Source organism: Jaculus jaculus, chromosome 1 (genome assembly GCF_020740685.1).
Source record: "Jaculus jaculus isolate mJacJac1 chromosome 1, mJacJac1.mat.Y.cur, whole genome shotgun sequence".
In the NCBI taxonomy this organism is placed as follows: Eukaryota; Metazoa; Chordata; class Mammalia; order Rodentia; family Dipodidae; genus Jaculus; species Jaculus jaculus.
The window spans coordinates 166,445,288-166,471,100 of record NC_059102.1 but is presented as its reverse complement, the minus strand read 5'-3'; the positions used below and the strand labels follow the sequence as shown (position 1 = coordinate 166,471,100).

The 25,813-nt window shown below is 44.6% G+C and overlaps 1 protein-coding gene across 5 annotated transcripts in view; it reads left to right on the top strand.

Annotated features, from left to right (window-relative positions):
- Positions 1-15,768, top strand: part of LOC101608256 (inner centromere protein) — a 33,065-nt gene extending 17,297 nt beyond the window's left edge. For 4 of the 5 annotated variants that reach the window (XM_045155502.1, XM_045155508.1, XM_004667559.2 and 1 more), the window contains exons 10-18: positions 9-20; positions 5,856-5,965; positions 6,038-6,158; positions 6,525-6,647; positions 7,404-7,588; positions 9,106-9,181; positions 9,358-9,465; positions 11,566-11,716; positions 13,856-15,768. In XM_045155502.1, coding sequence (XP_045011437.1) covers positions 9-20; positions 5,856-5,965; positions 6,038-6,158; positions 6,525-6,647; positions 7,404-7,588; positions 9,106-9,181; positions 9,358-9,465; positions 11,566-11,716; positions 13,856-14,070 — 1,101 coding nt within the window. In that variant the 3' untranslated portion in view covers positions 14,071-15,768. The remainder of the gene's footprint in view (positions 1-8; positions 21-5,855; positions 5,966-6,037; positions 6,159-6,524; positions 6,648-7,403; positions 7,589-9,105; positions 9,182-9,357; positions 9,466-11,565; positions 11,717-13,855) is intronic. The other variant, XM_045155514.1, reaches the window with a different exon arrangement.
- Positions 15,769-25,813: the final 10,045 nt, after the last annotated feature.

Sequence of the window (25,813 nt, the reverse complement as noted above, 5' to 3'; positions counted from 1 at the left end):
CTCCACAGTGCAGCTTTGTCGTAAGTAACACCTTTTTCTGTTCTATAACTGAGCTGCACCTGGCACTTACCCACTATAGTCCTGTCTGTGTTACGACAGTCCCTGTAGAAGCACTAATATTGTAAGTAGGAATGTGAGGAAGTGAGATGTGAATGTGGGGAGCACAAGAGACACCAATGGCTGGCTAGAGGCACTCAGCAGTTCTGGGGATCCATATTCTCCCTCTACAGAGTTTGTCCTTTGTCCAGACACTGTGCCAGGGAGTATGCAAGTGGTGTGTGATTTGTGGCTGTTTGTTCACCAGGCCACACCTTAAAATGCTTCCCACAGTCATCTCCTCTCCTGTCCCGAACACTGGGGTCCATGGGTGTCTGTGAAGAGAACAGACAGTGTTGTCTCTGGTTCCCAGAACCTCTGAAACTTACAGGGGCATAGACCTGAGCAGTAGCAATGTTGGGTATGATGGGGAAGGTGTGGCTCTGAACCAAGGCTGCAGGCTGGGTCTGGCATGTTAGCAGTGGAATCTGGAAACGTGACCTTGGTAGTCCTGGCTTCTTGTGCCATGAGCCAGGCTGCACATGCCTTTGCTCTTTCAGTTTCTATAAGGAATTCTGAAGACTACTTGGAGGGCTTCTTTTCCTTTCTTAAATTTTAATTATTGACAACTTCTATAATTACAGACAATAAACATGGTAATCTCCCCCCTGCCTTTCCTCTTTGCAATTCCACTCTCCATTATAACTCTTTATCCTCTCAATCTCTCTTATTTTGATGTCATCATCTTTTCATCCTATTATGATGGTCTTGTGTAGGTAGTGTCAGGCACTGTGAGGTCATGGATATCCAGGCCATTTTGTGTCTGGAAGAGTGCATTGCAAAGAGTCCTACCCTTCCTTTGGCTCTTACATTCTTTCTTCCACCTCTTCTGCAATGGACCCTGGGCCTTGGAAGGTGTGATAGAGATATTTCAGTGCTGAGCACTCCTTTGTCACTTCCTCTCAGCACAATGGTGCCTTCTGAGTCATCCCAAGGTTACCACCATCTGAAAAGAGAAGGTTCTCTAACCAAAAGTGAGGGTAGCAGTAATATGTGGATATGAACATTAAAAGAAGTACTTACTGGGCAGTTTGGTGAGCATAGTATATACATTTAGCCAGACATCAGCAAACCTTATACCTTTAGGGTTCGTGTCTTCCCTTGTCATAGGTTTTCAGTATCAGGCATCTATTCCCTCCTGTGGAGTGGGCCTCTAGTCCAATTAGAGAGTGGTTGGTTTCCCCCAGAAAAGACATGCCACTATTTCACTATTGGCGCATTTGGCCTGGCTTGCAGTGTCCACTGTTTATCTCCACTGGTGATTTCTTTCTCTCCCATGGAACTGCATACAGTGTAGCTTTTTCCATTTTTCTGTTAGGTGTTCTACACAGATAAGGTTTTCAGCTCAGCTCCAGCAGGATTTTTCAGTAACCTTGTAGCCCAAATATGTGGAGTCTTCAGCAATAGGGTCTTACCATCTATTTCTGGTAGGAATCCAAGGGCCTTGGCAAAGGCCTGTAATTTGACGGAGAGAGAGTGAGAGAGTGGGCACGCCAGGGCCTCTAGCCACTGCAAATGAACTCCAGACACATACACCCCCTTGTGCATCTAACTAACGTGGGTCCTGGGGAATCAAACCTGGGTTCTTTGGCTGTGCAGGCAAACACCTTAACTGCTAAGCCATCCCTCCAGCCTCCTTCCTTCCTTTTTTTTTTTTTTTTTTTGATGTATAATGTTTTTATTGACAACTTCTATACTTACAGACAATAAAGCATGATAATTTCCCCCTTCCTTCCCCCACTTTTGCCTTCACAAATTCACTCTCCAAATATCCCCTCCGTCTCTCCGTTAGTCTCTCTTTTATTTTGATGTCATTGTCTTTTCCTCCTATTATGAAGGTCTTGTGAAAGTATTGCTAGGCACTGTGAGGTCATGGATATCGAGGCCAATTTCTGTCTGGACAGTTGCATTGTAAGGAGTTGTACCCTTCCTTTGGCTCTTACATTCTTTCTTCCAGCTCTTCTGCAATAGATCCTGAGCCGTGTAGGTGTGATAGAGATGTTTCAGTGCTGAGCACTCCTTTATCACTTCTTCTTAGCACTATCTTGCCTTTTGGGTCATCCCAGTGGTCACTGCCATCTGAAAAGAGAAGCTTCTCTAACCAAAAGTGTGAGTAGCATTAGTATATGAATATGGACATTAAGTGTAGTGCTCACAGGGTAGTTTGGTGAGCATAATATATACATTTAGCCAGATAAGAGCAGGTTTTACATCCCTAAGGTTTATGACCTCCCCTGCCATAGGCTTTTGATTAGGTTTTCAGTACCAGGGTTGTATTCCATTCCATAGAGTGGGCCTCCAATCCAATTAAACAGCAGTTAGTTTCCCTCAGAACAGACATGCCACTATTGCTTGCACCCATTTGGTAAATGGCCTGTCTGGCCAAATTTGAGGCTTCCAGTGAGTTGCATGCAGTGCAGCTTTCTCCAGCTTCTATCAGCTGGTCTACAGGGAGGAGGCTTTCAGCTCAGCCACAGCTTGATTTCTCAGAGATGTTGCCACCCAGGCATGGGAAGCAATAGAGTCTTACTATTTGTTTCTGGTGGGAAACCAAGGGCCTTGGCATAGAGTCTTACTATTTGTTTTTGGTGGGAAACCAAGGGCCTTGGCAATAGCCTGTAATGTTTTAGAGGCAACAGGGACTTCTCTGGCCAACAACTCACTGGAAGGTATTCTGTCATTGGCTCTGAAAATTTTCTAGTAACAATCTATGGCTTCTGGATGTGCCATTATCCAAAAAAGGGGGTAGGATTTCATATGTTTTATTCAGAATATCTTGAAATTTGGTCGACCCTTCCCCCACTCTTCTCTTAATCTCTTCCCCTGGCCTCAGTTAGGCCATTCCACTCCCTCTAATCTGTTGTTCTTCTTACATATATATAATATCATTCCCTTAAGTCCTTTCCTCTACTCCCTCCCTTATAGCCTTTTTCTAGCTTACTGGCCTCTGCTACCGATTTTTGGTTGCAGATCACACACAAGTCTAAACATTTGTAGCTAGGATCCACATATGAGAGTTTTTCTACAGAATTTTTTATTTTGTTGACTGTGTTCTTCATTGCTAGTAATTCTGACTGGTTTTTCTTTATTATTTCTATTTCCTTATTTATGTCTTGTAGTGACCTCCTCATTTCATTAAATAAGTTTCCTGTGTCTTTGATTCCTTTGATTCTCTTTCATTCCTTTGATTTGTTTGAACATATTTATGGTCACACTTTTGAAATCTTAAGCATTTTGTCTAAATCAGTCTTACTGGAGGTCATTTCTGATGCATTAATACTTTTTGGTGGATTTATATTGACTTGATATTTTGTGTTTCTTGTGTTATAATGTACATACTTTTGCATCTTGGATTAATTTAGTGCTTGGATTTTCTAATTATCTGCATTATAATTAGATGTATCAATCAATCTGATGTTAGGTATCATCAGGATAGAAGCTTAAGGTGCTAGGTGTGGCTCTCAAGACTCTCAAGAGTATCTATAAAAGTGACCTTAGATGTTGGGTTTGCCTGCTATGAGAGTATTCAGGTAGGCTGAGTGGAGCAAAATGCAGGCAGATTCTAAAATTTAACTAAACAATATACACATTCATTGAAAAATAGCACAGAATATTTATGGAGGAGTAGGTATTACGACAACCAGATCCTTTAACAGAGCCACAGTACCTTAGGATGTATGTTGCCCCACACCCTTAATCCTGTTAACTAGGAGGCTAAGATTTCTGGTCTGTTGAGGGTTCCAAGTCAGTTTGCCATCAAGTGAGACCCTTCCCTAATGAATGACAAGTGGAAACAAAGGCTCTATAAATCAGGAAGCAAGAAATGACAAGCCAAAAATATAGCTTATTTAAGAATGGCAAATATAACCCTCCATCAGATTTAACATGTAATTTACCCTGACGTGGGAGGTGCAATTGGCTTTTCCGATTCAAGCCTATATACCAGGCTTTTTCAGCGGGTACTGACCTGGTGTAATCCCAGTTACCTTTTGGGAATGTTTGTTCTCAGTTATGCTGCGCTCCTGCTTGGGTCCTTTGTTGCGCCATGGGCTCAGGTAGGCTGGCTGCGTCACCGGGTTGCTGCTCTGATCACCTGTACTGGGTGTTGTGTAGGTGAGCTCCCTTTCCCAGGTCTCTGGTGCTTGCTGGTGCTTGGCTGGCGGTGGGGGAGGGGAGGCTGTGGATGGTGGCTAAAGTTCTTCCTGTGGTCCTTGTGATCCTCTTCCTCACAAGCTGCTCTTTTGTTCTTCCTTGCCATCCTCCCTTCACGTTTCTTGAGTTTGCAAGCAGGCTGGTGTGAGTGTAGAATCCCCACACCAACTTTTTCTGTATATCAGCCTGAGCCTAAAGGCTGTGGCCCTGGTTCTGCTGCTCCTTCTGTGGGCTCTAGATGCTCTGGATCTTTCCTATTTCTCTGCTGCAGTTTATAATTTCTTATAACCTCATTTTTTAGTAGAAGTGTGTATTTTGCTGGGGTTTTTTTTTTCTTTTTCTCCCCTTGGCTACTTTGGTGTGGTTTCTAGACCACCATCTTAGCAGGAAGTCCTAGTCTGTCTTTTCTTGGTCTGCCTCTTACTGTTTACTTTTTAGAGGTCTCAAATACCTGTTGTTTTCTTTTGCATTTTGTCCAAGGTTTTTAATTGTGTTCAGAGGGTTAGGTAGGTTGTGTCTGCTCTGCCTTACCCACAGACTGAGCCCCTTTTTCTTCCTCTAGTTCAGGCTGACCTGGAATTCACTATGTAGTCTCAGAGTGGCCTCAAAGTCAGGACAGTCCTCTTACTTCTGCCTCCTGAGTGCTGGGATTAAAGGTGTACACCACTACACCTAGCTTGCTGGAGTCCCTTTTCTTCATCTTTAAGAACATCTTGCTACCTTGGGGCTAGATTCCTCAGCTGTTTGGAACCTCAGCCCATTCGTGTTTTGCCTGGAGCTCTGGCCATGTCCTCCTGGGCTTTCTGGATCTGCCGAGCAGGGGATACATTGGTTTACAAATTACTGATGTAACCAGATCATAGGAAGTTTGGAAACTGATGGAAGGAAGTGTCTTTTTTTTTTTAGAAATGTCATTTTTTTTTTTTTTGGTTTTTCAAGATAGAGTCTCATTCTAGCTTAGGCTGACCTGGAGTTAACTATGTAGTCTCAGGGTGGCCTCGAACTCACGGTGATCCTCCTACCTCTGCCTCCCGAGTGCTGGGATTAAAGGCGTGCGCCACCACGCCCGGCTAGAAATGTCATTCTTGATTGATCTTATTAGCCTATATAGCTATGTTAACTTTTGGCAAAACTATATATTTCAACTATTATGTGTTAATGCACACATAAGTATAGTATAATGGACACACTTCTAGGACATATTTTATAAAGCATGATAGTGATAAATGACTGTTTCTGGACCTGCTACCATTTTAAGTTAGAACATTAATAGTAACTTTTCATGCTCCCTTCCTGTCTCTTCCCAGTCTGTTTTCATTCTGTTTTGCAGTGCTTATATAGTTACAGTCAGGGCACACATCTAATTTTGAGTCTGATTTTTTTTATGCTGCCCACAAATTACGGCCTTGAGAGGCTTTTGGGTCCTCCAGAGAGTACTGCCTGAAGCTCCAGTGTGCACGGAGAGTGTACTAGGGGCATCTATTGACTACGAGACATTTTGATGTTCCTGCCATCTTGTTGAGAGCTAGTGAAAACTACCAGGCAGCCTTTGTTTTGGGGTTGGTGGGCATCCTTGTTCATGTCCTAGCACCCCCCCCCCCTTTCAGGAGAAGGAGCGGCAGCGCCTGGAGAACCTGCGACGGAAGGAGGAGGCTGAACAGCTGCGTAGGCAAAAGGTGGAGGAGGACAAGCGGCGGCGACTGGAGGAGGTGAAGCTGTAAGTAGCGCAACTCCCAGCCAAGCCTTCCCTAGCCTAGGCAGGCTCCTTGTGACTGCTCTGTGCCCACAGGAAGCGTGAAGAGCGCCTCCGCAAAGTGCTGCAGGCCCGTGAGCGGGTGGAGCAAATGAAGGAGGAGAAGAAGAAGCAAATTGAGCAGAAGTTTGCTCAAATTGACGAGAAAACTGAGAAGGTGTGAGCCTGGGCTGGTGGGCAGCTGAGCTGCAGGTGGGCTGTGCCCTAGTAGAGTAGCACTCCTTAGACTCGATAGTTTGGAGGGCAGGATTGGATCTTCCAGAAGTTGTGGGCTAGTAGTCCTGTCTTTCTTATGGGCTCTAGAGCCAAGCTCAAGGTTGAAGGTTTGGCCTCTGGGGTTTCCAAGCAGCCTTTTGTGAATGCGCAGTCCTGGACAAGAATGGCTTCCTGTGTCTTTTCCCTGGCCTGAAGATGGCAATTAATGTTCATAAAGTTTGGGGTACCCATCACACAGAAGGCTAGCCCTCACTCAGCCTTAGAGTGAGGGGCTGCTCCTGTGAGTACATGTGGGTGGATTCTGCAGGCCAAAGAAGAGCGACTGGCAGAGGAGAAGGCCAAGAAGAAGGCTGCAGCTAAGAAGATGGAGGAGGTGGAGGCACGTAGGAAGCAGGAGGAGGAGGCACGCAGGCTTAGGTGGCTCCAACAGGTACGAGTCGTGGAACAGGTAGGGTGGACTGGCCCTGTTTTAGCTCCGTGAGGACCTGCTGGGCACACTCCACTTTGTGGGTTTGATCCTGGTCGATCTTTTTTGTTTTTTTTCTTCAAGTATCAGTGGTATCTTCTTGATAGGGTCATTGCAAGAGTTAAATGTGCTAATGTATGAAAAGTAAGTTAATGCCTGGCACATGCTAAATGTTCTGCACTAATTTGTACCATCCATACTTATATAATCTGGCCAGTAGAGTAGCACTTTACCTCTCCATGGGAATTGTCAGTCTGCAGAGACTGAAAACTGTAGAGAACAAAATTTCACCTTTGGGAAGTTCTGTTACTAATCAGTGAGGTTTATTTATTTTGTGCTAGCCACTGTTATAAATGTGTAATATGAGTTAACTTAGCAACTCAATGAGACATAGGAACTACTGTTGTCCCTGTTTTACAGATGAGGAAACTGACCACTATAGTCATATCACTTGCCCTGTTACACAGCTCCTGTCTCACCACTTGCTTGCTAGATCTGTTGCAGTAGTTGCCTGGCATCTTCTCACTCTGGTCATGGCTTGTAGAGCCTTACTTGATAAGGAATCTGGAGATTCAGGACTTGTTGTCAGATGGCCACTGCCCTAGGTGCTAGGGCTGTGTGGGTGTGGGAGTGGTGCCTCAGCCTTTGGCCAGCTTTTCCCTCCTCCTGGAGACCTAGGCCTGGCCTCAGCCCTCTGACCTGGCTCGCATACTGTCACAGGAGGAGGAGGAACGCCGCCACCAAGAGATGCTGCAGCGGAAGAAGGAGGAGGAGCAGGAGAAATTGCGCAAGGCAGCCGAGGCCAGGCGGCTAGCAGAGCAACGTGAACAGGAGCGGCAGTTGGCGGAGGAGCGGCGGAGGGAGCAGGAGCGCAGGAAGGAGCAAGAGCGCCTCCAGGCTGAAAGGTGTGGACACTGGCCAGGCTCCCTCCACCCCTTGTGCAAGATAAGAGGCAATATGTCTGTTCACTAACTCTTGGGAGCTCCCAACTTCACTTGGAGGTTGGTAGGCTTTTCCTTGGCTTCAAAGCCAGTAACCTGCAGCAGGTAGGCCATCAAACAGGATGATGTACATTGGCTATTGGTGATTGAAAGAGGAGTTAGTGGGGTTACTCCTGGTTTTCTTCTGCCTTTAACCAGGTCTGCTTGCTCTTTTGGTGTCTTTCTCAGTGGACCCAGTAGCAGAGGGGAATCTTAGGACAAACAGGGCCTCTGTGGACATCCTAGGCGGGAGGGATGTTTAATCCTATCCCTGGCACTTTACTTGGAGATGATAACTCAGGTTGCCCATCCCTTTGATATTTACAAGGACTGTGCCAATGCATATGTACAGACACACAGGCCCCAGAAGCTGTCCTTTCTCTTACTCCACCTCAAATGAAACTGCATCTTTGTGATTTTTTTTTTAAATTTATTAGTTTTCTTTTCAGCAAATACAGGCAGTTTGGTACCATTGTTTAGGCTCATCCATAATCTTTGTGATTATTAAAGAGTTAGTGGAGACTGGAGCTATGGCTGAGTGGTTAAGGTACTTGCCTGTAAAGCCAAAGAGCCTTGGCTCACTTCCCCAGGACCCATGTAAGCCAGATGCACAAGGTGGCATATATGTCTAGAGTTCATTTGCTGTGGCTGGAGGCCTTGGGGTGCCCACTCCCTCTTTCTCTTTTTCTCTCTCTCAAATAAATAAGTAAAATAAAAATATTTTTTTAAAAAAAAGAGTTAGTGGAGAAGTGAGAACACTCAGCCCAAGGACTATCGGGGCCGCTTATTGACTGACACAAAGGATCTTGTGGGCGGATAACAGTCTGGGAAGAGGAGGACCTGATGGCAGCTAACATGCTGGAACTGGCTGGTGTAGGGCAGTATTGGGGTCTTTGAGGGATAGTGATAGTCTTAATGATTGGTAGCTATTGGGGTTACCAGGTTCTATGCTCTGGATGTTTCCTTGGATCCTTACTTGAAGCTCACTGTGATAGTGGAGCCGTCAACTCTGTAGAGGAGGAAACTGGTTTGAAAAGAAAGTTAAATGACTTGTCTAAGGTCACAAGCTCTTGAATGTGGAGGTGAAACCAAAACCATCACAGTCCCTCCCTTGTGTGGTGAAGCTGGTGTCTGTTCTGTGAGTTAGATTGTCTCATTTGATTCTTGTGTTAATGCTGGAGGAAAGATGCTACACTCCACATTACAAAAAAGAGAAAAGTGGAAGAGTAGGAGCCTCAGCTTATTGGACTCTAAAGTCAGGCTCAGACTCTTGATTTTTGGCAAGTCTGGGGCAAAAGTACAAGTATATATATGCTCTAAGCTGGTCTTCAGTTCTGCTCTCCCATCCTTTAAGGCATGCCTACTGGTCATGGCTTCCATAGCAGGGATGGGAGTAGGGTTAGGGCTCCACTTCTGTCCTGATGGGCTCTTGGTGTCCTTAGGGAGATGCAGGAGAGGGAGAAGACCCTGCAGCTACAGAAGGAGCGACAACAGAGGGAACTGGAAGAGAAGAAAAAGGTAGGGGTACTGGAGGGCTTCCATAGGGTCTATGCTGAGCTGTGGGCTGAGACAGGTAGGGGCCTGGTGTAGACGCTGAGGCAAGGGCTACCTGGTGTGCCTTGCCACATGGGGTGGCAGTATAGCAAGAGGAGAGCAGGCATACACATAACATCCCCTTGCTTTCTGGGTGCCAGGAGGAGCAGCAGCGTCTCGCTGAGCAGCGTCTGCAGGAGGAGCAAGAGAAGAAAGCTAAGGAGGTGGCAGGTGACAGCAAAACCCTAAACACAACCATGGATGTGCAGGTGAGGCCTGTGTCCTCAGGAGGAGGAGGCTTCCAGTTTGGTGAGGGCCTTGCTCTATTCTCTGCCCAGTATTTGCAGGCATGGGCTGTGTATATGAGAATCTGAAGAAAGAACTTGAGTCATTTGTTTTTACTTTAAAGAAATTTGATTTTGGTGACAGAATCTAGCTTTGTACCACAGGCTGTTTTTGTGAGCCTACTGCCTCAGCTTCTCAATTACAGGGATTACAGACATGTACTGCTATGTCCAGCTTATATTTTATCCTATTTTCATACGCATATTATTTCATATAGTAGAACTAGAATGTTACAAAAGAAAAAGTAGAACTAGAATGTTACAAAAGAAAAGAAACTGCCGGGCGTTGTGGCACACGCCTTTAATCCCAGCACTCGGGAGGCAGAGGTAGGAGATCACCGTGAGTTTGAGGCCACCCTGAGACTACATAGTGAATTCCAGGTCAGCCTGGGCTAGAGCAAGACCTTACCTCGAAAAGCCAATAAAAAAGAAAAGAAACTAATAAACTTTTTGATGATGTTGATTTTCTTTTCATTCTTTCTTTTTTAATTTATTTACTTGGCTGAGAGAGAGAAGAAAATGGGCATGCCAGCACTTTCAGCTGCTGCAAACAAACTCCAGATGCATGTGTCACCTTGTTCATCTGGCCTGTGTGGGTCTTGGGGAATAGAACCTGGGTTCTTTGGCTTTGCAGGCAAGCGCTTTAACCGCCAAGTCAACCCTCTAGTCCAATGTTGGTTTTCTTAAGTTTTTTATTTTATTGAGAGGTAGAAAGAGGGAGAGAGAGAATGGGTGCGCCAGAGCTTTTCAGCCACTGCAAACGAACTCCAGATGCATGCACCACCTTGTACATCTGGCTTACATGGGTTCTGAGGAATCAAACTTAGGTCCTTTGGCTTTTCTGCCAAGTGTCTTAACCACTAAGCCATCTCTCCAGCCCCCAATATTGGTTTTCTTGAAGCAGGGTCTCATCTTAGCCCAGGCTGGCCTCAGACTTCCAGTGGTCCTTCTACTTTAGCCTCCTTAGTGCTGAGATTATAGGTGGAAATTGCCATCCCTGGCTAACCTTTTAAGGTAAGAGTGTAAAGTTGGTGCTGGAGAGATGGCTTAATGGTTAAGCACTTGCCTGTGAAGCCTAAGGACTCCAGTTTGAGGCTCGATTCCCAAGGACCCACGTTAGCCAGATGCACAAGGGGGCGCACGCGTCTGGAGTTCGATTGCAGTGGCTGGAGGCCCTGGCATGCTCATTCTGTCTCTCTCCCTCTCTATCTCTGTCACTCTCAAATAAATAAGTAAAAATAAACAAAAAAATTTTTAAAAAAAATAAACCTCTTAAAAAAAGAGTGTAAAGTTGAAGCTTCAGAGATGGCTCAGTGACTAAAGGCATTTGATTGCAAAGTCTGCCAGTCTAAGTTCATTTCCCCAGCTACCATGTAAATCCTGATTTAAAAAGTGGCACAAACATTGGGCATTCCATTTTTGGTAGCAGGAGACCCTGGCTCACACACACAACATGCAAATCAATAAAATAATTAAAAAAATATAAAGTTAAAAAAGGAATCTCAGGAAAACTAAGCTTATATTCTTCTATCTGTTTGCACATCTTACCATTTTATACATGCAAGCATGCAGATACACATGGACCAAAACACATGCTTTTCAACTCATTGCAAATACTAAACATATATTATCATTTTAGCAGGGTCAAGATGTTGAAAATTGGAAGTTAGCTCAAGGGCAGTCTATGGTAGAAGATTAATTGAGGATCATGGAGTTTCTAGGAGTAGTTCTGAGGAGATGACATGCTGCCCTGGAGGAAAATTTGCATGAAAAAGAAGATACAGAGTAGTGCTTTGTGTGTGTTTGCTAGGGATTGAATCCCGGGCCTTTTGCCTGCTAGGCTAGCATTATTACCACTTGAACCATGTCCCTAGCCCTATTCTGTGACTTTTAAAAATGAAACCTAAAATCTTTTTTTTCCCCCTAATGAAATAAGAAGGGAGGTGACCAGAGTTTAAGTACTTCCTTATGGTAAGATAACAGGAGTGCAGGGAGGACCTGATAACCATGTTGGTTTTCTTCCAGTCTCCTGTTTGTAACTCATATCAAATGACTCCACAAGGACCCAGGTCCCACCCCAAGATCAACCCAGATAACTATGGAATGGACCTGAACAGTGATGACTCCACAGATGATGAGGCCCATCCTAGGAAGCCCATTCCCTCCTGGGCCAGAGGTAAGCAGGACCCGGAGCTCTGGGAGGCTCTTGCTGTCTCCCTTCTTGGGATCTGGAAGTGGTGGGTTGGTTGCTATAGGTGTATAGGCTGTTATACTGGGGGCTGGTGGCTTGGGACATTGGCATGAGAAGTCTCCATTGGGTTTTGTGCATGTACTTGGGGGAAGGAGAGGCACTCTGGCCAGTAGGCCCATCTGAGTTCCAGATACAGGATATAGATATTGAATTCCTTTTGTTGTTGTTGTTGTTGTTGTTTGTGCCTGTTTTTCCGAGGTAGGGTTTACTGTAGTCCAGGCTTATCTGGAATTCACTATGTAATCTCAGGGTCATTTGAACACATGGTGACCCTCCTGCCTGTGCCTCTGCCTCTGCCTCTTCCCCTGTCCCTGCCCCTGCCCCTGCCTCAATTAAAGGCATGCACTACCATGCCTGGCTTCTTTTGATTTTAGTGAATACAACTGTGTGTGGCCCAGACAAAGCATGCTGTTCTGACAAGTCTCCTCCTCAGTCTGGCTCAGCAGTGCTCATGAGTCTTGGATCGATATAAGTGTAGAGATGGGGCGGGGTAGCAGGCTTTAGGTGAAATGCTAAGGCTCTACCCTGAGGTAGAGCATAGGGCACTTGAGCAGGAACTAACCTGGAAGTTACAGGTCTGGCATTTACACAGGAATGTGGGTGAGTGGGTGCTATCATAGCCTGGGCATGAAGTCTGGAGTGAAGCAGGTATTTTGCAGTTTTCTGAACTGGGAGTCAGGGCAGGGTACATATACCAGAGGGAGGGATTCTCCTGTCTACACCTCCCATCTCCCTGTAGGCGCACTGGGATTATAGTCACTAATGCTATTATGTCCAGCTTTATGTGGGTCCTGGGGATCTGAACTCCAGGCATTCACATTTGCATAGCAAGCACTTGATCTACTGAGCCATCTCCCAAGCCCCTGTACTTCTCTTACTGCTGTCCTGTCGCAGCTGAACCCAAAGGAAGGTTGCTAAGAGTTCATGTTGACCAGGCCCATGAAGCTTAGAGCATATAAGCATAGATTGGGAAGGTTGCAGGGTTTAAGTTCAGCGTGCCCATGTTCTTCTGAGTAGGGACTGGCACTCTGTATAGAAGGACAGTTAGGTTTTTTGACTATCACCTCATTTGAACCTATAAGAACTGGGATTTTTGTGTCCTTAGCCACTGGTGTCAGGTCACAAGCAGGGTCAATGTGGCCAGTAAAGCCACCTAATGGTGGTTGACCTTAGTTTCTTATCTGTGAAGAGATGCTGACAGTAAGAACCAGCTGAGAAGACTTATTAAAACTAGAGTGAGTGAGGAAGAGCACCTGGTGCTGACAAGCGCCGAGTGCCTTCTGACGCCCCACCCTGCAGGGTCTTCCTCCCTCAGTCTTCACCTCCAGTCCTCTCTCTGCCCGCATCCTTCTCCCTGGGGCCTTTGGGGTTGGTCGGAGTAGCCAGCCAGGGAGGTTGAGGACTGTATCCTGTGCTTCAGCTCTGGAGCCAGGCTTGTCTTCATACCCCCACCTCTGACATGTATCTGGCTTGTGCCTTGGGGCAAGTCTCCCTGTCTACAAAAGGGGGACCAAGAGCTCATGCAAATGAGCATTCAGCCAAGGCCTGGGTCGTGAGGGCTCTTAGGGAGCTTTGCTGGGATCAGCTGCCAGAGGACAGTAATACAAAGATCATAAGGGCTAGGGAGATGGTTCAGTGGGTACAGTGCTTGTTGTGCAAATGTGAGTACCTGAGTTCGACCCCCAAAATCCAGAAGCTGGGTGTTGTGACACAGTGTCTGTAATCCCAGTGTACCTACAGGGAGATGGGAAGTGGAGGCAGGAGATTCCCTCACCTGGCAAATGACCCTGTCTCAAACAAGGTAGGGCAAGGATCTGAGGTTGTCCTCTGGCCTCCTTATGCATATCTTGGCATTCGGGTGCCAGTATTCATGGATACAAACATGCACGTGTGTGCACTCACTAGAACACAATCAGTGTTGGTGATGGGGCAGGCAAGAGTGGATGGGTGGGGCAGAGGCAGGGCTTGCAGGGATTGAGAACGTGAGGCCTCTGCGGGTTAGGTTAAGTGGGCACGGAAGTTTTCAGAGCATAAGGCAGTAACCCAGACCTCTGTTCCTCTCAGGTTCCCAGCTCAGCCAGGCCATTGTCCACCAGTACTACCACCCCCCGAACCTTCCTGAGCTTTTTGGCTCCATTCTTCCACTGGACTTAGAGGACATTTTCAAGAAAAGCAAGCCTCGCTACCACAAGCGCACCAGCTCTGCTGTCTGGAACTCACCACCATTGAAGGGCACCAGGGTCCCCAGCAGCCTGGCCTACAGTCTGAAGAAGCCCTGAAGCGGGTGCTCAGCCGCTTGACAGTCTCAGGACCTTGTCTGTCTATCTTTCTGTCTGTCTGTCTCTGTGTTGGGCTGGCATCCTACTGCATGAACCTCCATTGCTGAGGGCTTGGTCAGGTTCTCTGTTCTTGTGTGCCAGGGGTTTCTGTTGAGGTAGAAGGCAGCCCCAGGTCTGTTTAGAGAATGGGCTTTAGAGGGAGGGGTGGTTGGAGAAGGACCACTCTCAACTCAGTTGGCCAATAGACAGCACTCTGTAAATAGATTGTTATAATTCAGCTGAATTTTAGTTTCCAGAATTTGAGAGCTAGTTTAATAAAGTATATTCCTTGAAGCCTGATGTGGATATTGTGAAGATTAGGGCCTTCAGCAGAATGTCCTTGCTCTTGGGCCTGTACCTGTACATCTTGGGACCTCTGGATGCATCATCTCAAGGTTGCTTGGTGGAGGGTTGCACCCATAGATGGCTGATGCAGCGTGTGATTATGATGCTAAACAGTGTGTCAACAGATGGGGCATGTGCACACACTTCCTATGTTTTGACATGCTCCTTGTTTGTTTAGGTAGCTTATTCCCTGGGAGAGACCTGGCTCTTGACAGCTCTGCCACTTACTTCCTCATCCTTCCTCCTCAGGCTGTACCATTCCTGTCCTGTCAGCAGGGGCCTTGAGAAAGCCCATGGGCTGCTGCACTGTTAAGAGCTGACTAGAAAAGAGATACTCCTTGAAATGGACCCTGGGATTAGGACTTGCAGCAGTGAGAGAGTTCCCCACAAAACCTGGCAGCCACTTAGTAAATGCTTAGCCCCAGTGAAGTCCCTGGCCCTGCCTGCTAGCTGCTGCTTCTCGAGCTCCTAGAATTGGAGCCAGCCAACTATGTCCAGTGGGCCAAATCAATCCATAGCCATTACTTTAGTGTTCTTGGACTACACTAATAGAAAGGCTCATTTGTGCCCATTATCCTCAGCTCTGCTGCTCTGAGGAAAACTAAACCATGCACCAGAGTCCTTGTGGCCTGAGAAGCTGAATAGTTGTAAACAGGTACAGGAAATGTTTTCCATATCTTGCTTTAGGACAACATAAGGCTAATTACAAATAAAGCAGCTTTAAAAATTGAGGCAGTAGTGAACACAATCAACTGAAGTCTAGAAGACTCTGCCTTGCAGAATTTATTTACAGTTATTTCACAATGGTGCATAACCCAGTTGTTCCTTATGTTCTGACTGGCAGCTATGAGAGTAAGTTGGAAAGCAGGTTGCTAACTTAAAACCATGATATCAAACTAACTTCTTGTAATCATATTCATATAGTGTGCCTAAGAAAAAAGTTCAGCAGAAATGCAGTTCTTGTTGCTCTGAGTCTTCACCAGTGTTTGGTATTGTCACTATACCTCATTCTAGCCATTCTAAAGGTATACAGTGATAGTTCATCATGGTTTTAATTTGTATTTTCCTAATGGCTGTTGGTGAATATCATGTTCTTATTTGCCACCATTATGTCTTTTTTGTGGAGTCTGTCCAAGTCTTTTGTTGATTTTTAAGTTGGTGTATTTCTTACTGTGGCTTTTGAGAATCCTTATATATTATGAATACAAGTCTGTCAGAAGTGTACTTTGTGGCTTGTCTTTTCATTTATCTAACACTGCCTTTAACTGAAAGAGCAGAAGTTTTAATTCAGTAAAGTCCATTCGTTATTAAGGATTATTTTTGTTGTTGTTGTCATGTCTAAGAAGGCTTTGCCTAGCCCCAGGTCCCAAAGATTTTCTTTGAAGTTTTCCAAATATTTCTTTATTTTATACATTATATTTAGATATGTGATCATTTCAAGTTAACTTTTTTAAAGTGTGAGGTATATGTTTTTTGTATCTTATTTGAGGACATACAAATGATCCTTCTCCCTGTGGATTTCTTTTGTATCTTAGTCAAGAGTTAATCAGCTATGTTCATATGGGCCCAGTTCTGAGCTTCTTTTCCTCCCTTAATCTGTGTGTCTCTCCTTTTTGCTCATACTGTGTGGTCAGGATGACTAGTACTTGTAAGTCTTAAAATATGGTTGTTAATTCCAGTTCCTCCAGCTTTAGTTTTCCTCTTCAACTTTACCTTTCCATATAAATTTTAGAATCAGCTTATCTGTATCAAAACCCTACTCAGATTCTGACTAGAATTGTAGTAAATTTATCTAAGTGTGGGCATGGGGCTCCCATACTTACCACAGTGAGTCAGCCCGTCAGCATGTCTGTCTCTGATTTGAATCTTTGGCTTCCAGCATTTTATTGTTTCAGCATTCATATCCTGTATATATTTTGTTAAATATTTATTTTCTTGGAGTTAATGTAAATGGTGTTTTTTTTTTTAATTTGGTTTATACTTGTTCATTGCTTATATATAGAAATACAGTTGGTTTCTGTGTTGGCCTTGTATCTTGTGATGTAACTAAAACAATACTCAGAGGGAAGCACTGTGTGTATGTTAAGGGTGAAATGGTCTCCATACTCTTAGTTGCCACTTTCAGAAGCTAGGAAAAGTTGAAATTAAAGTGTAATAAGTGGTAAATAAATGTAGGGTAGTTAATCCGTGACACTGGAACAAACAACAACAAAACCAAACCCCAGTAAAGTGAAATCAAAGCTCATTCTTGGAGAAGTTCAAGAAAATTCATAAACCTCTGTCTAGACTGATCAGGGGAAAGAAAAAGATATGACCTAGAATACTACTGCCAGGAAAGAAAGAGGGCATCATTAGAGGTTAATGGTCAACTCTTGTAATTTCTGATTAAAAATTTTTATTTTTTGTTTGAGAGAGGCAGAAAGGGAGAGGAAGGGAGGATGAGTATGGGAACACCAGGGCCTCTTGCCCCTGTAAATGAACTCCAGCTGCATGTGGCACTCAGTGCTTTTACCTTTTTGTGAGTACTGGGGAAATTGAACCTGGGCTGTGAGGCCTTGCAAGTAAGGACACTTAACCACTGAGCAATCTCTACAGCCCCAAAAATGTCTAATTTTTTTTTTTTTTTTTTTCTTTTCTGAGGTAGGGTCTCACTCTAGCTAAGGCTGACCTGGATTTCACTATGTAGTCTCAGGGTGGCGTCAAACTCATAGTGATCTTCCTACTGCTGCCCTCCCAAGTGCTGGGATTAAAGGCGTGCACCACCATACCTGGCTGGGTTTTTTGTTTGTTTGTTTGTTTGTTTGTTTGTTTTTGTTTTTTGCTTTTTTTCTCAAAATGTGTAATTGTGAATCGGCATTGCTGGCCTCATACAAGAAACTGAAGTGTTCCCTCATTTTCTGTGAGGTGGTGTGGAAATTGTTCTATTTTTTAACACCACTCAAGATATCTTTATTTCATAGAAGGTTGGAGTAATGACAGCCTGCTAAGGACCCAGATTTGATTTCCCAGTACTCACTTAACCCAAATGCGCAAGGTGGCACATGCATCTGGAGTTCGTTTGCAATGGCTGGAGGCCCTGATATGCCTGTTTTCTCTGCCTTCCTCTCTCAAATAAATATAAAAAAATATTTATTTGAGAGAGAGGCAGGTAGAGAATAGGCACACCAGGTCCTCGAGCCACTGCCAATGAACTCCAGACACATATGCCATCTTGTGCATTTGCCTTACCCCTGGGTCCTGGCAATTGAACCATGGTCCTTTGTAGGCAAACAACTGCTAAGCCAACTCTCCAGCCGAAAATAAAAAATAAAATAACAAAAGAAATAGACAACCTAAGTAGCCTTATTTATGAAAGAAACTAACTTTTTAGTTAAGCTCACAAGGACTTAACTTGTTACATATATTTTTGTTTTGTTTTGGGGCTTTTGATTTTTCAAGGTAGAGGTCTTACTCTGGTCCAGGCTGACCTGGAATTAACTATGTAGTCTCAGGGTGGCCTTGAACTCTCGGCAATCCTCCTACCTCTGCCTCCCGAGGGCTGGGATTAAAGGCGTGAGCCACCACTCCCGGCTTGTTACATATTTTTAAGGAGAAATAAAACCAGTTCTATACCACCTCACAGTGAGAGAATATTTCTCAACTCTATGAGGCCAGCAATGCTCTGATTCTAAATCAGACATTAACCCCTAATAAGCAAATATCACTGCCCTTCCTCCCATCTTACCACCCAAGCTGTCGTTGAAATCAAGAGCCTTCCACCTCAGATCGTCATAAGCAGGAACCTAAGGAAGCAACGTAAGGTTAACAGGCAAAAGTTAATGTTAATATGATGAATGACATGATCAGTGCTTAAATTTCAAAATTTGACAATTCCATTTAATAATTTATGATAACTAAGTAAATTTGGCTTTATAGAGAAATTCTTCACTTTGTTAAAGCACTTCCAAACCAATCAAAACCCTGAGCAAGGATCACAGTTTACAGTGAGTAGATGTGTCCCTTCTACCAGGTTCAGCACAAGACTGCCCTGTTTTCTGAATATCTTAACAGGTTTATAGCTAGCCAGTGCAATGGAGCAAAAAAAAAAAACTAAGGAAAACTTTAAGGGGTGGAGGTCTACCTTGGTGTTTCAGTGTGTGCTCAGAATGCACTGGGCCTGGGTTAAATCTTCAGCATTGAAAGTAACCTGACATTTTTTTTGTAGGAAATCTAATACTACTTCCCAAAAAGCTATTAAAATTAATGTCAGTTAAAGTGGGTTTAGATAATACATAGAAAAAAAATTTTTTTGAGGTAGGGTCTTATTATGTTAACAAAGCTGGCCTGGAGCTCTTGCCTCAGCCTCCCTAAGTTTTGGGTTTGCAGGCATATGCCTAGAAGAAAAAAAATTTTTTTGAAGCAAGCCCTCCTCACTTTTTTTTTTTCATGGTAGGGTCTCACTCTACCTCAGGCTGACCTGGAATGCACTATGTAGTCTCAGGGTGGCCTTGAGCTCACTGAGATCTTCCTACCTCTGCCTCCCAAGTGCTGGGATTAAAGGTGTGTGCCACCATACCTGGCTTTTTTTTTTTTTTTTAATGTGAGAAAGTGAATGGGAGAGAGAGAGATAATTGGCACATTAGGGCCTCCAGCCACTGTAATGAAACTCCAGATGTGTGTGCCATCTAGTGAGTGTGTGTACCTTGCACACTTGCATCACCTTGCATCTGTCTTACGTGGGACCTGGAGAGTTGAACATGGGTCCTTAGGTTTCACAGGCAAGTGCCTTAACCACTAAGCCATCTCTCCAGCCCTAGAAGAAATTTTTGTTTTCTTGGAGTTGCTCAAGATTTTGTGCATACGAAGCAAGTACTCTACCACTGAGATCCATCCTTTGCCCTTTATATTTGTTAACTGTGTAATCAGAAGTTGAAGTCAAGTTACAAAATATAATGTTCAGAATTAACCAAAATATGATTTTTTTTTTCTTTTGTGGAACTGGGGACTGACCCTACGACCTTGTGCATGGTAGGAAAATACCACTGCAATGTACCCCCAGTAGTGATGCAGCCTACACAGTGAAAATTGGGGGGGGGGGTCGTCAAAACAAAGAATGCTGAGAAATTAATGAATACTGCTAGGGTATGTGCTGTGTGTTGTAGTTACCTTCTTGTTGGGACAAAGAATCTGACCCAAAGCAGCAGATGGGACGAAAGGATTTATTTTGGCTTAAGTAGCAAGGGATAGTTTTGTGATGGCAGGAGAAAGATGAGGAACAAAGTCTGGCCTCTACCATAGCAGCAAGAGAGTAAATCTACTAGCATTGGCAAACTGGGTGATAACCTCAAGGTCTGTCTCCCAGTGATACACCTTCTCCAGCAAGGCTCCACCTCCCAAATTGCCACCAACTGGGGAGCAAGCATTCAAAACACGGGTTTATGGGGGACATCTGATGCAGACTACCACAATGTTCTTTGTGTGTATGTGTTTACATCTTTGCAGAGAGCTTGGGTTTCCTTCTCCATTGCTCCATTACTTCTTGAGACAGGGTCTCCATCATCCTGGAATTACCAGTTTTTAAAATTTTTATTTATTTATTTTGTGAGCCCTGGTGAATCTCCAGCCCCCCCCCCCTTAGGTTGCAGGCATGTGTAGCCACACCCAGATTATTTATTTATTTGAGAGAGAGAGAAAGGGAGGAGATACGGGCATGCTAGTGCCTCCAGCTGCTGCAAATGGGCTCCAGAGGCATGTGCCACCTTGTGCATCTGGCATCTGTGGGTCCTCTGGAATTGAACCTGGGTCCTTTGGCTTTGTGGACATGTGCATTAACCTCTAAGCTCTCTCTCCAGCCCCACACCAAACTAATGTGGGCTTTGAGGAGTCTTGGTCCCTCAGGCTTAGTTAGCACTCAAGTGCTGAGCCATCTTCTCCAGTCCCAAACTCCATGTTCTTGATGTCAGGGGTCTCCTCAAATGTTTATGAAAGTGCTTAGAAGTTTATGAAAAACCTAGTTTTAAAATTGCCATTTAACTGCAAAGGTTGTACAATATACAAAGTGAAAAACAACATGTATAGAAGTTGTACTACATGTCTTGAGAATGCAAAGCTACAAATATCAGGAGAGTATGGTTTGGGCATAAAGATGAGCTATTTCTGTGGAATTGTATGCATTTCAGAAATAGTACCTTGCTTATTTGGTGTTTGAAAAAGAAAGGCAGTTCAGTGTGGAGAGCATACATTTTTCAACATACTGTCTAGAACAATGGTGGACTTAAAACATTCCAGTCATCCTTATATAATATACCAGATTTAATCCACAGTGGATCCTAGGCCTAAATGTAAAAAGCAAAAATGAAGAAAATATTGTGTGTTTATTAGGTTTTCTTTATTTGCAAGGAGAGAGAGAGAAAGAGAATGAGAATATGGGCATGCTAGGGCCTCGAGCCCCTGCAAATAAACTCCAGATTCATGTGCCACTTTGTGCATTTGGCTTTACCTGGGTACTGGGGAATCTTTCAACTATCTGAACTGCTGCCTCTCCTGAGTCCATTCTGCTGCATTCCTTGCAGCAGTCCAATCAGATGTACTTGAAAATAGCTGATTGACTTATTCCTTCCTACATATCCCCTCCTCTCCCTCTTCCTCCTCCTTGTGCTTCTCTTCTTCCAGAAATAGGGTCTTTTCTAGCTCACACTGGTTACAACTCTCTAGCCTTAGGATGGCTTCAAACTCATGGCAGTCTTCCTGTTTCAGCCTTCTGAGTGCTAAGATTACAGGTGTGCACCACATACCTGACTCCAGGTTTTTTTTTTGTTGTTGTTGTTTCTTTAAGAAAAAAGATGTCCTTGAATGGACAGATTGCTGAGTTGGCCCTTTCATAGATTCCCACAATTCCATAGGTACAGCTGTACCTAAGCATACTCTCACTGTGTTGAAATGACACTTTATGTCTGCATCCTCCACAAGAAGAAATGTCCTTGGGTGTTTGAATAGGTCTTCTAATTGTTTTAATCACTAAAGCCTAGCAGAGGGACTTCCATGGAGTAGCAAACATCTGAGGAGTATTTATTAGACAGAACTGAACTGTAAGGTTTGAACTTCAAGGTCATGTAGAATCTGGGATGTCTGAGTAGTTGCAATATGCCACTGGTGACTAGGTAGAGCCCTTAATCTACATTTCTGAAAACCAAGCTCAACGGGAAGGAATGAAATGAGTATCGCTGGAATTTGCTTTCCTACAAAACAAAAATTCCTTCACAGCCAGGAGCTGTTTCCAGAAAAGCAGAAAGAGCAGAAAGGAAGAGTTGGATAAGAGTTGGGTAATTATTGAAGTTGGGAAGGATGAGAGTAGAAACACACCACCTAGTGTGGACATCTCCGTTCCACCTGTCCTTCCTTTTGCTGTCACCTTCAGTGCAGAGGACTGTAGGGAATGAGTCTTTCTGGTCAGTGGCAGCACACAGTGGAATGAAATGCAGTAAATGGTATCAAGCACTGGAAGTACCTGTCGACCCCACAGTTTCCTGCTCCAGCTCATAAATCCTGAGATCTACTTCTTACAAGTCTAGATTTCTTAAAAAAAAAAAAAAAAAATAGTGAAAACTTCCTTCAACTTGTCATGTGTGCTAGAAGATACTACTTTTGTTGGCATGTATGTGATTTGCATATGTGTGTGTGCACAGTCATAGTATGCATGGGCACATATGTGTGGATACATGCATATATGCATATGTGTGGAGGCCAAAGATTGACATTGGATGTCTTCCTTGATTATGCTCCCCTTTATTTAGAGGCAGCTCTCACTTAAACCCAGAGTTCATTGATTCAGTTCAGCTTGCTCATTGGGGTTGGGGAGGTACCTGACTCTGTCCCCTGAGTGCTGGGTTAATACACGCAAGCCACTACACCCACCCTGCATTTACATGGATACTGGGAATCAGAACTATCCTATCAACATTTTTCACTCGCTGTGATGATGGTTAAGTTTGTCAACTTAATCTGTTTAGAAATCCACAGACATTTCTTGTAAGTGGGTCTCTGAGGTTGCTTCTAGGTGGGAGGAATCCTCCCAGGGTGAGTTTTTTCTCCAGAGTGGTTGACCCCTCTTGGGGTGGGGGCTTTATCTAAGGAAGCTCTTGGAAGCAAAGTATCACCTCTTTCCACCTGGCTGCCCATGCTGCTTGCTGCTTTCCAATGTGGACTGAAGACTCAGCATGGACTGAAGAGCAGTGTCTAAGCCTTCAGGGCCAGATTGGGACTGCTGAGGCATCCAGCCTTGTAAACTGAGCAGCTACCAGATTCCTTGACTCTCAGGCCAGCAAATTGCTATTGTTGGACTGCCATAAGCTAATCCTATAAATTCCCTTTAATACAATTCATTCTATCAGTTCTGTTCCTCTAGAGAACCCTGACTAATACAGATTGTGGTACCATGAGTGGTTCTAGAGAAACAGAATTGTAAGGATGGATTTTCCTACTGGGTTTGGTAAGTAGTGCCACTACTGATAATAAGGAGATCACTTTTACTGGTAATAAGGAGGACACTAATAATCCATGGTGTGAACTGTAAGGTTTGGGAGTGAACAAGACCAGGCAAACCACTCTTAAGTCAAAGATGAAAGCCTTTCTTTGGGAAAAGCACGAGCTGCCAGAGCTGACTCAAGAGAGGAGCACAGCCAACCTGAGTTTATAGGGCTTATTCAGTTGGGGGAAGGTGAGGAAGGAAAAAGAACTCATTTGTTAAATTGAACAGAGAACTTCATTTAGGGGAGATCATTGCATTAACCATTTAAAATAGCTAGGGTGTGACACCAGTATGACCATGTAACTTACTAGATAAGGGAGTAGGAAATCATGATTTGGGGCATTGTTAGGCAAGGAGGGGATAAGGACTGGGTGGTTTCTTTGAGGAATGTGGTTAATCCAGTTTCCTGTGCCTCTGTCACCATTCTGCTGACCCGTGACTCCATCTTGGGAGCCCATCCTGACCTAACATTCCAGGATGAAGGTACTTTCTTTTTGTAATGTCTTTATGTGGACTGTAGGGGGCGATGAGTTCTTATGTGAGAGTCTGGATAATGTGGTTGATGGGTCGCCCTTTAGGGCAGGTGATGAGGCAGTTCCATGGTGGCTAGAGGTGACAGAATGGTGAAATTGATAGTGAGCACCCTATGACAGTGCCAGTGTAGCATGTTATGACTTGGTCCTGAGCTAAACAGATACTTCTATCGTACCATTCCTGTATTGACCTAGCTTTTTGGCAGTTGCTGGTGATACCTGTTATAGAAAAGGCTTGAGGGAGATGGGTTCTGTGCACCCTGTGAGAGGACAGAAGGAAGAATTAAGGAGCACTCAAGCGAGGGACAGAGGGCTTAGGGCAAGAGAGAGGAGGCAGAGGGGCATGAGTGTATGCAAGAGGAGCATTTTGGGACCAGGGGAAGAGTAGAAAAGAGAGTTTAAGTTTGAGAAGGCCTGTTGGGGTGGAGGTGTACTTATGCCTGGATGAGGTAGGGTAAGACAGAGGTGACTTGACTCTCTTGAGTTGTGATAGCTGGATCCAATTGGGGATGCCCTGAAGATTTGTGGCTGTGGGAATGGTTAGGATTACCAGATGAGGTCCAGTCCAGAGTGGCTTGAGTTCCTATGGGCAAGACTGCTAAAGGTAGACTTGATCTCCAGGGTTTAGTGAGAGTTGTGGCTCTCTCTGATGGTTGGGGAAGCAGGTGGTCAGCATGTTCCCAGAGAAGGTTTTGGATAAAAGTGAAAGTTGGTAAAACCCCATGGAAAGGAGTTTCTGGTAGTGGAGGAAGGTTGTTTAACAAGAAGGGGCATCCATACACGAATTAAAAGGGAGGGGGTAAGTCAGGAGGGGGCCCATGGAGTAGCTCTGATTTGGGCTAAGACAAGTGGGAGGAGCTAGGGCCAGCATAGGTGAAGTTCAGAAATCAGTTTATACAGGTGAGTTTTAAGAATAGAATTTGTTCTTTAAGCCTGTGGGGGGGGAGGGAGAAGACAGTTGTTGCCCAAAAGTGAACTTCTGTGCCTCTTGGGCCAGAAGAGCAGCTGCAGCAAGAGCACATGGGTACAGCTGTCAACCCTGGATGGAGCATTTTAGTTTAGAAAGAGCTACAGGGGCAAAGGATGGACCCTTCATTTGGCCCAGAACTCCCACTGCCACACCCCATTTTGCTGTGGAATAAAGAAGAAAAGGCTGCTGAAGGTCTGGAAGTACAAGGGCTGGAGCTTCCAAGAGGAGGCAGGAGAAGGCAGCATCTGTCTCTGACTTAGGGTCTAGGGGTTCATGAGGGTCTTCTTTAGCTTTGTCATAAAAGGGCTTTACCAGGAGGACAAAGTTTGGAATCTACATTTTAAGGAACCCAGCAAAGCCAAGTAAATAAAGGATTTCTTCCTTAGAGGTAGGTGAGGAGAGGGAGCAAAGATGTTGTTTGTGGTCTAGGGTGAGTTGTGAGGTGGGGGTAAGGCTGAAGTCCAGGTCCCTAACTTGGGTTAAAGAAAGTTGAGCTTTTTGGGGAAAAACTCAATATTCCTTAGATCCGAGAAAGTTAAGAAGTTTGTTGGTGTGTGGTTTAGAAGAAGAAAAAGAGTGTGAGCAGAGCAAATGATCTTCTACATCTCCCAGGTGAAAATGAAGAGATCAGAATGGGATGTAGGGGAATGGAGAAGAAGGCATCTTTGAGGTCATGAACTAAAAAAATGAGTAGTGGAGGAGGGATGTGAGGAGAGTATAGGGGCTGGGAACTGCTGGATCAATGGGCAGAACAGGGGCATTGACTAGGCGCAAGTCTTGGACTAAGTGGTAGGTCCATTAGGTTTGATAACAGGCAAGATCAGAGTATTGCAGGGGGAATGAGTGTGGAGGCTGGCCTGGAGCAAGCAAGAAATAGGTTTGAGTCCATGATGATGTTTAAGTGAGATTAAATATCAAGGGTGGCAGGGAAAGGACATGGGGCCTTTGAGTTTGATGAGGACAGGCATGTGGTGAGAGGCTAATGTCAGCAAGGAAGTGTTCTACACTCTGAGATCAACCTCAGAGACTTAGATTGGAGATTTAGAGGGGGAAACTTGGATTTTTTTGTAAGGGAGGGGACTGGCATGAGGAGGAAGATGGGGTGTGAGCAGTAGTCAAGGAGAGAGAATGTTTTTGCATAAAATTTCAACCCAGGAGAGGAACAGGACAAGAGGGTGTTGTGAGAAATGAAGGGAGAGGGGAGTGTCCCAGACTACACCGGGTAAGGGGTGGGGGATGAGGTGTAGGGAGTGGGATAGGCCGTCAATATCTGACAGAGATCTGTGAGGGAAAAGTCTTACCAGGGTAGGATGGCAGGACTGGCCAACTGGCCCCTGTAACAAATGAGAC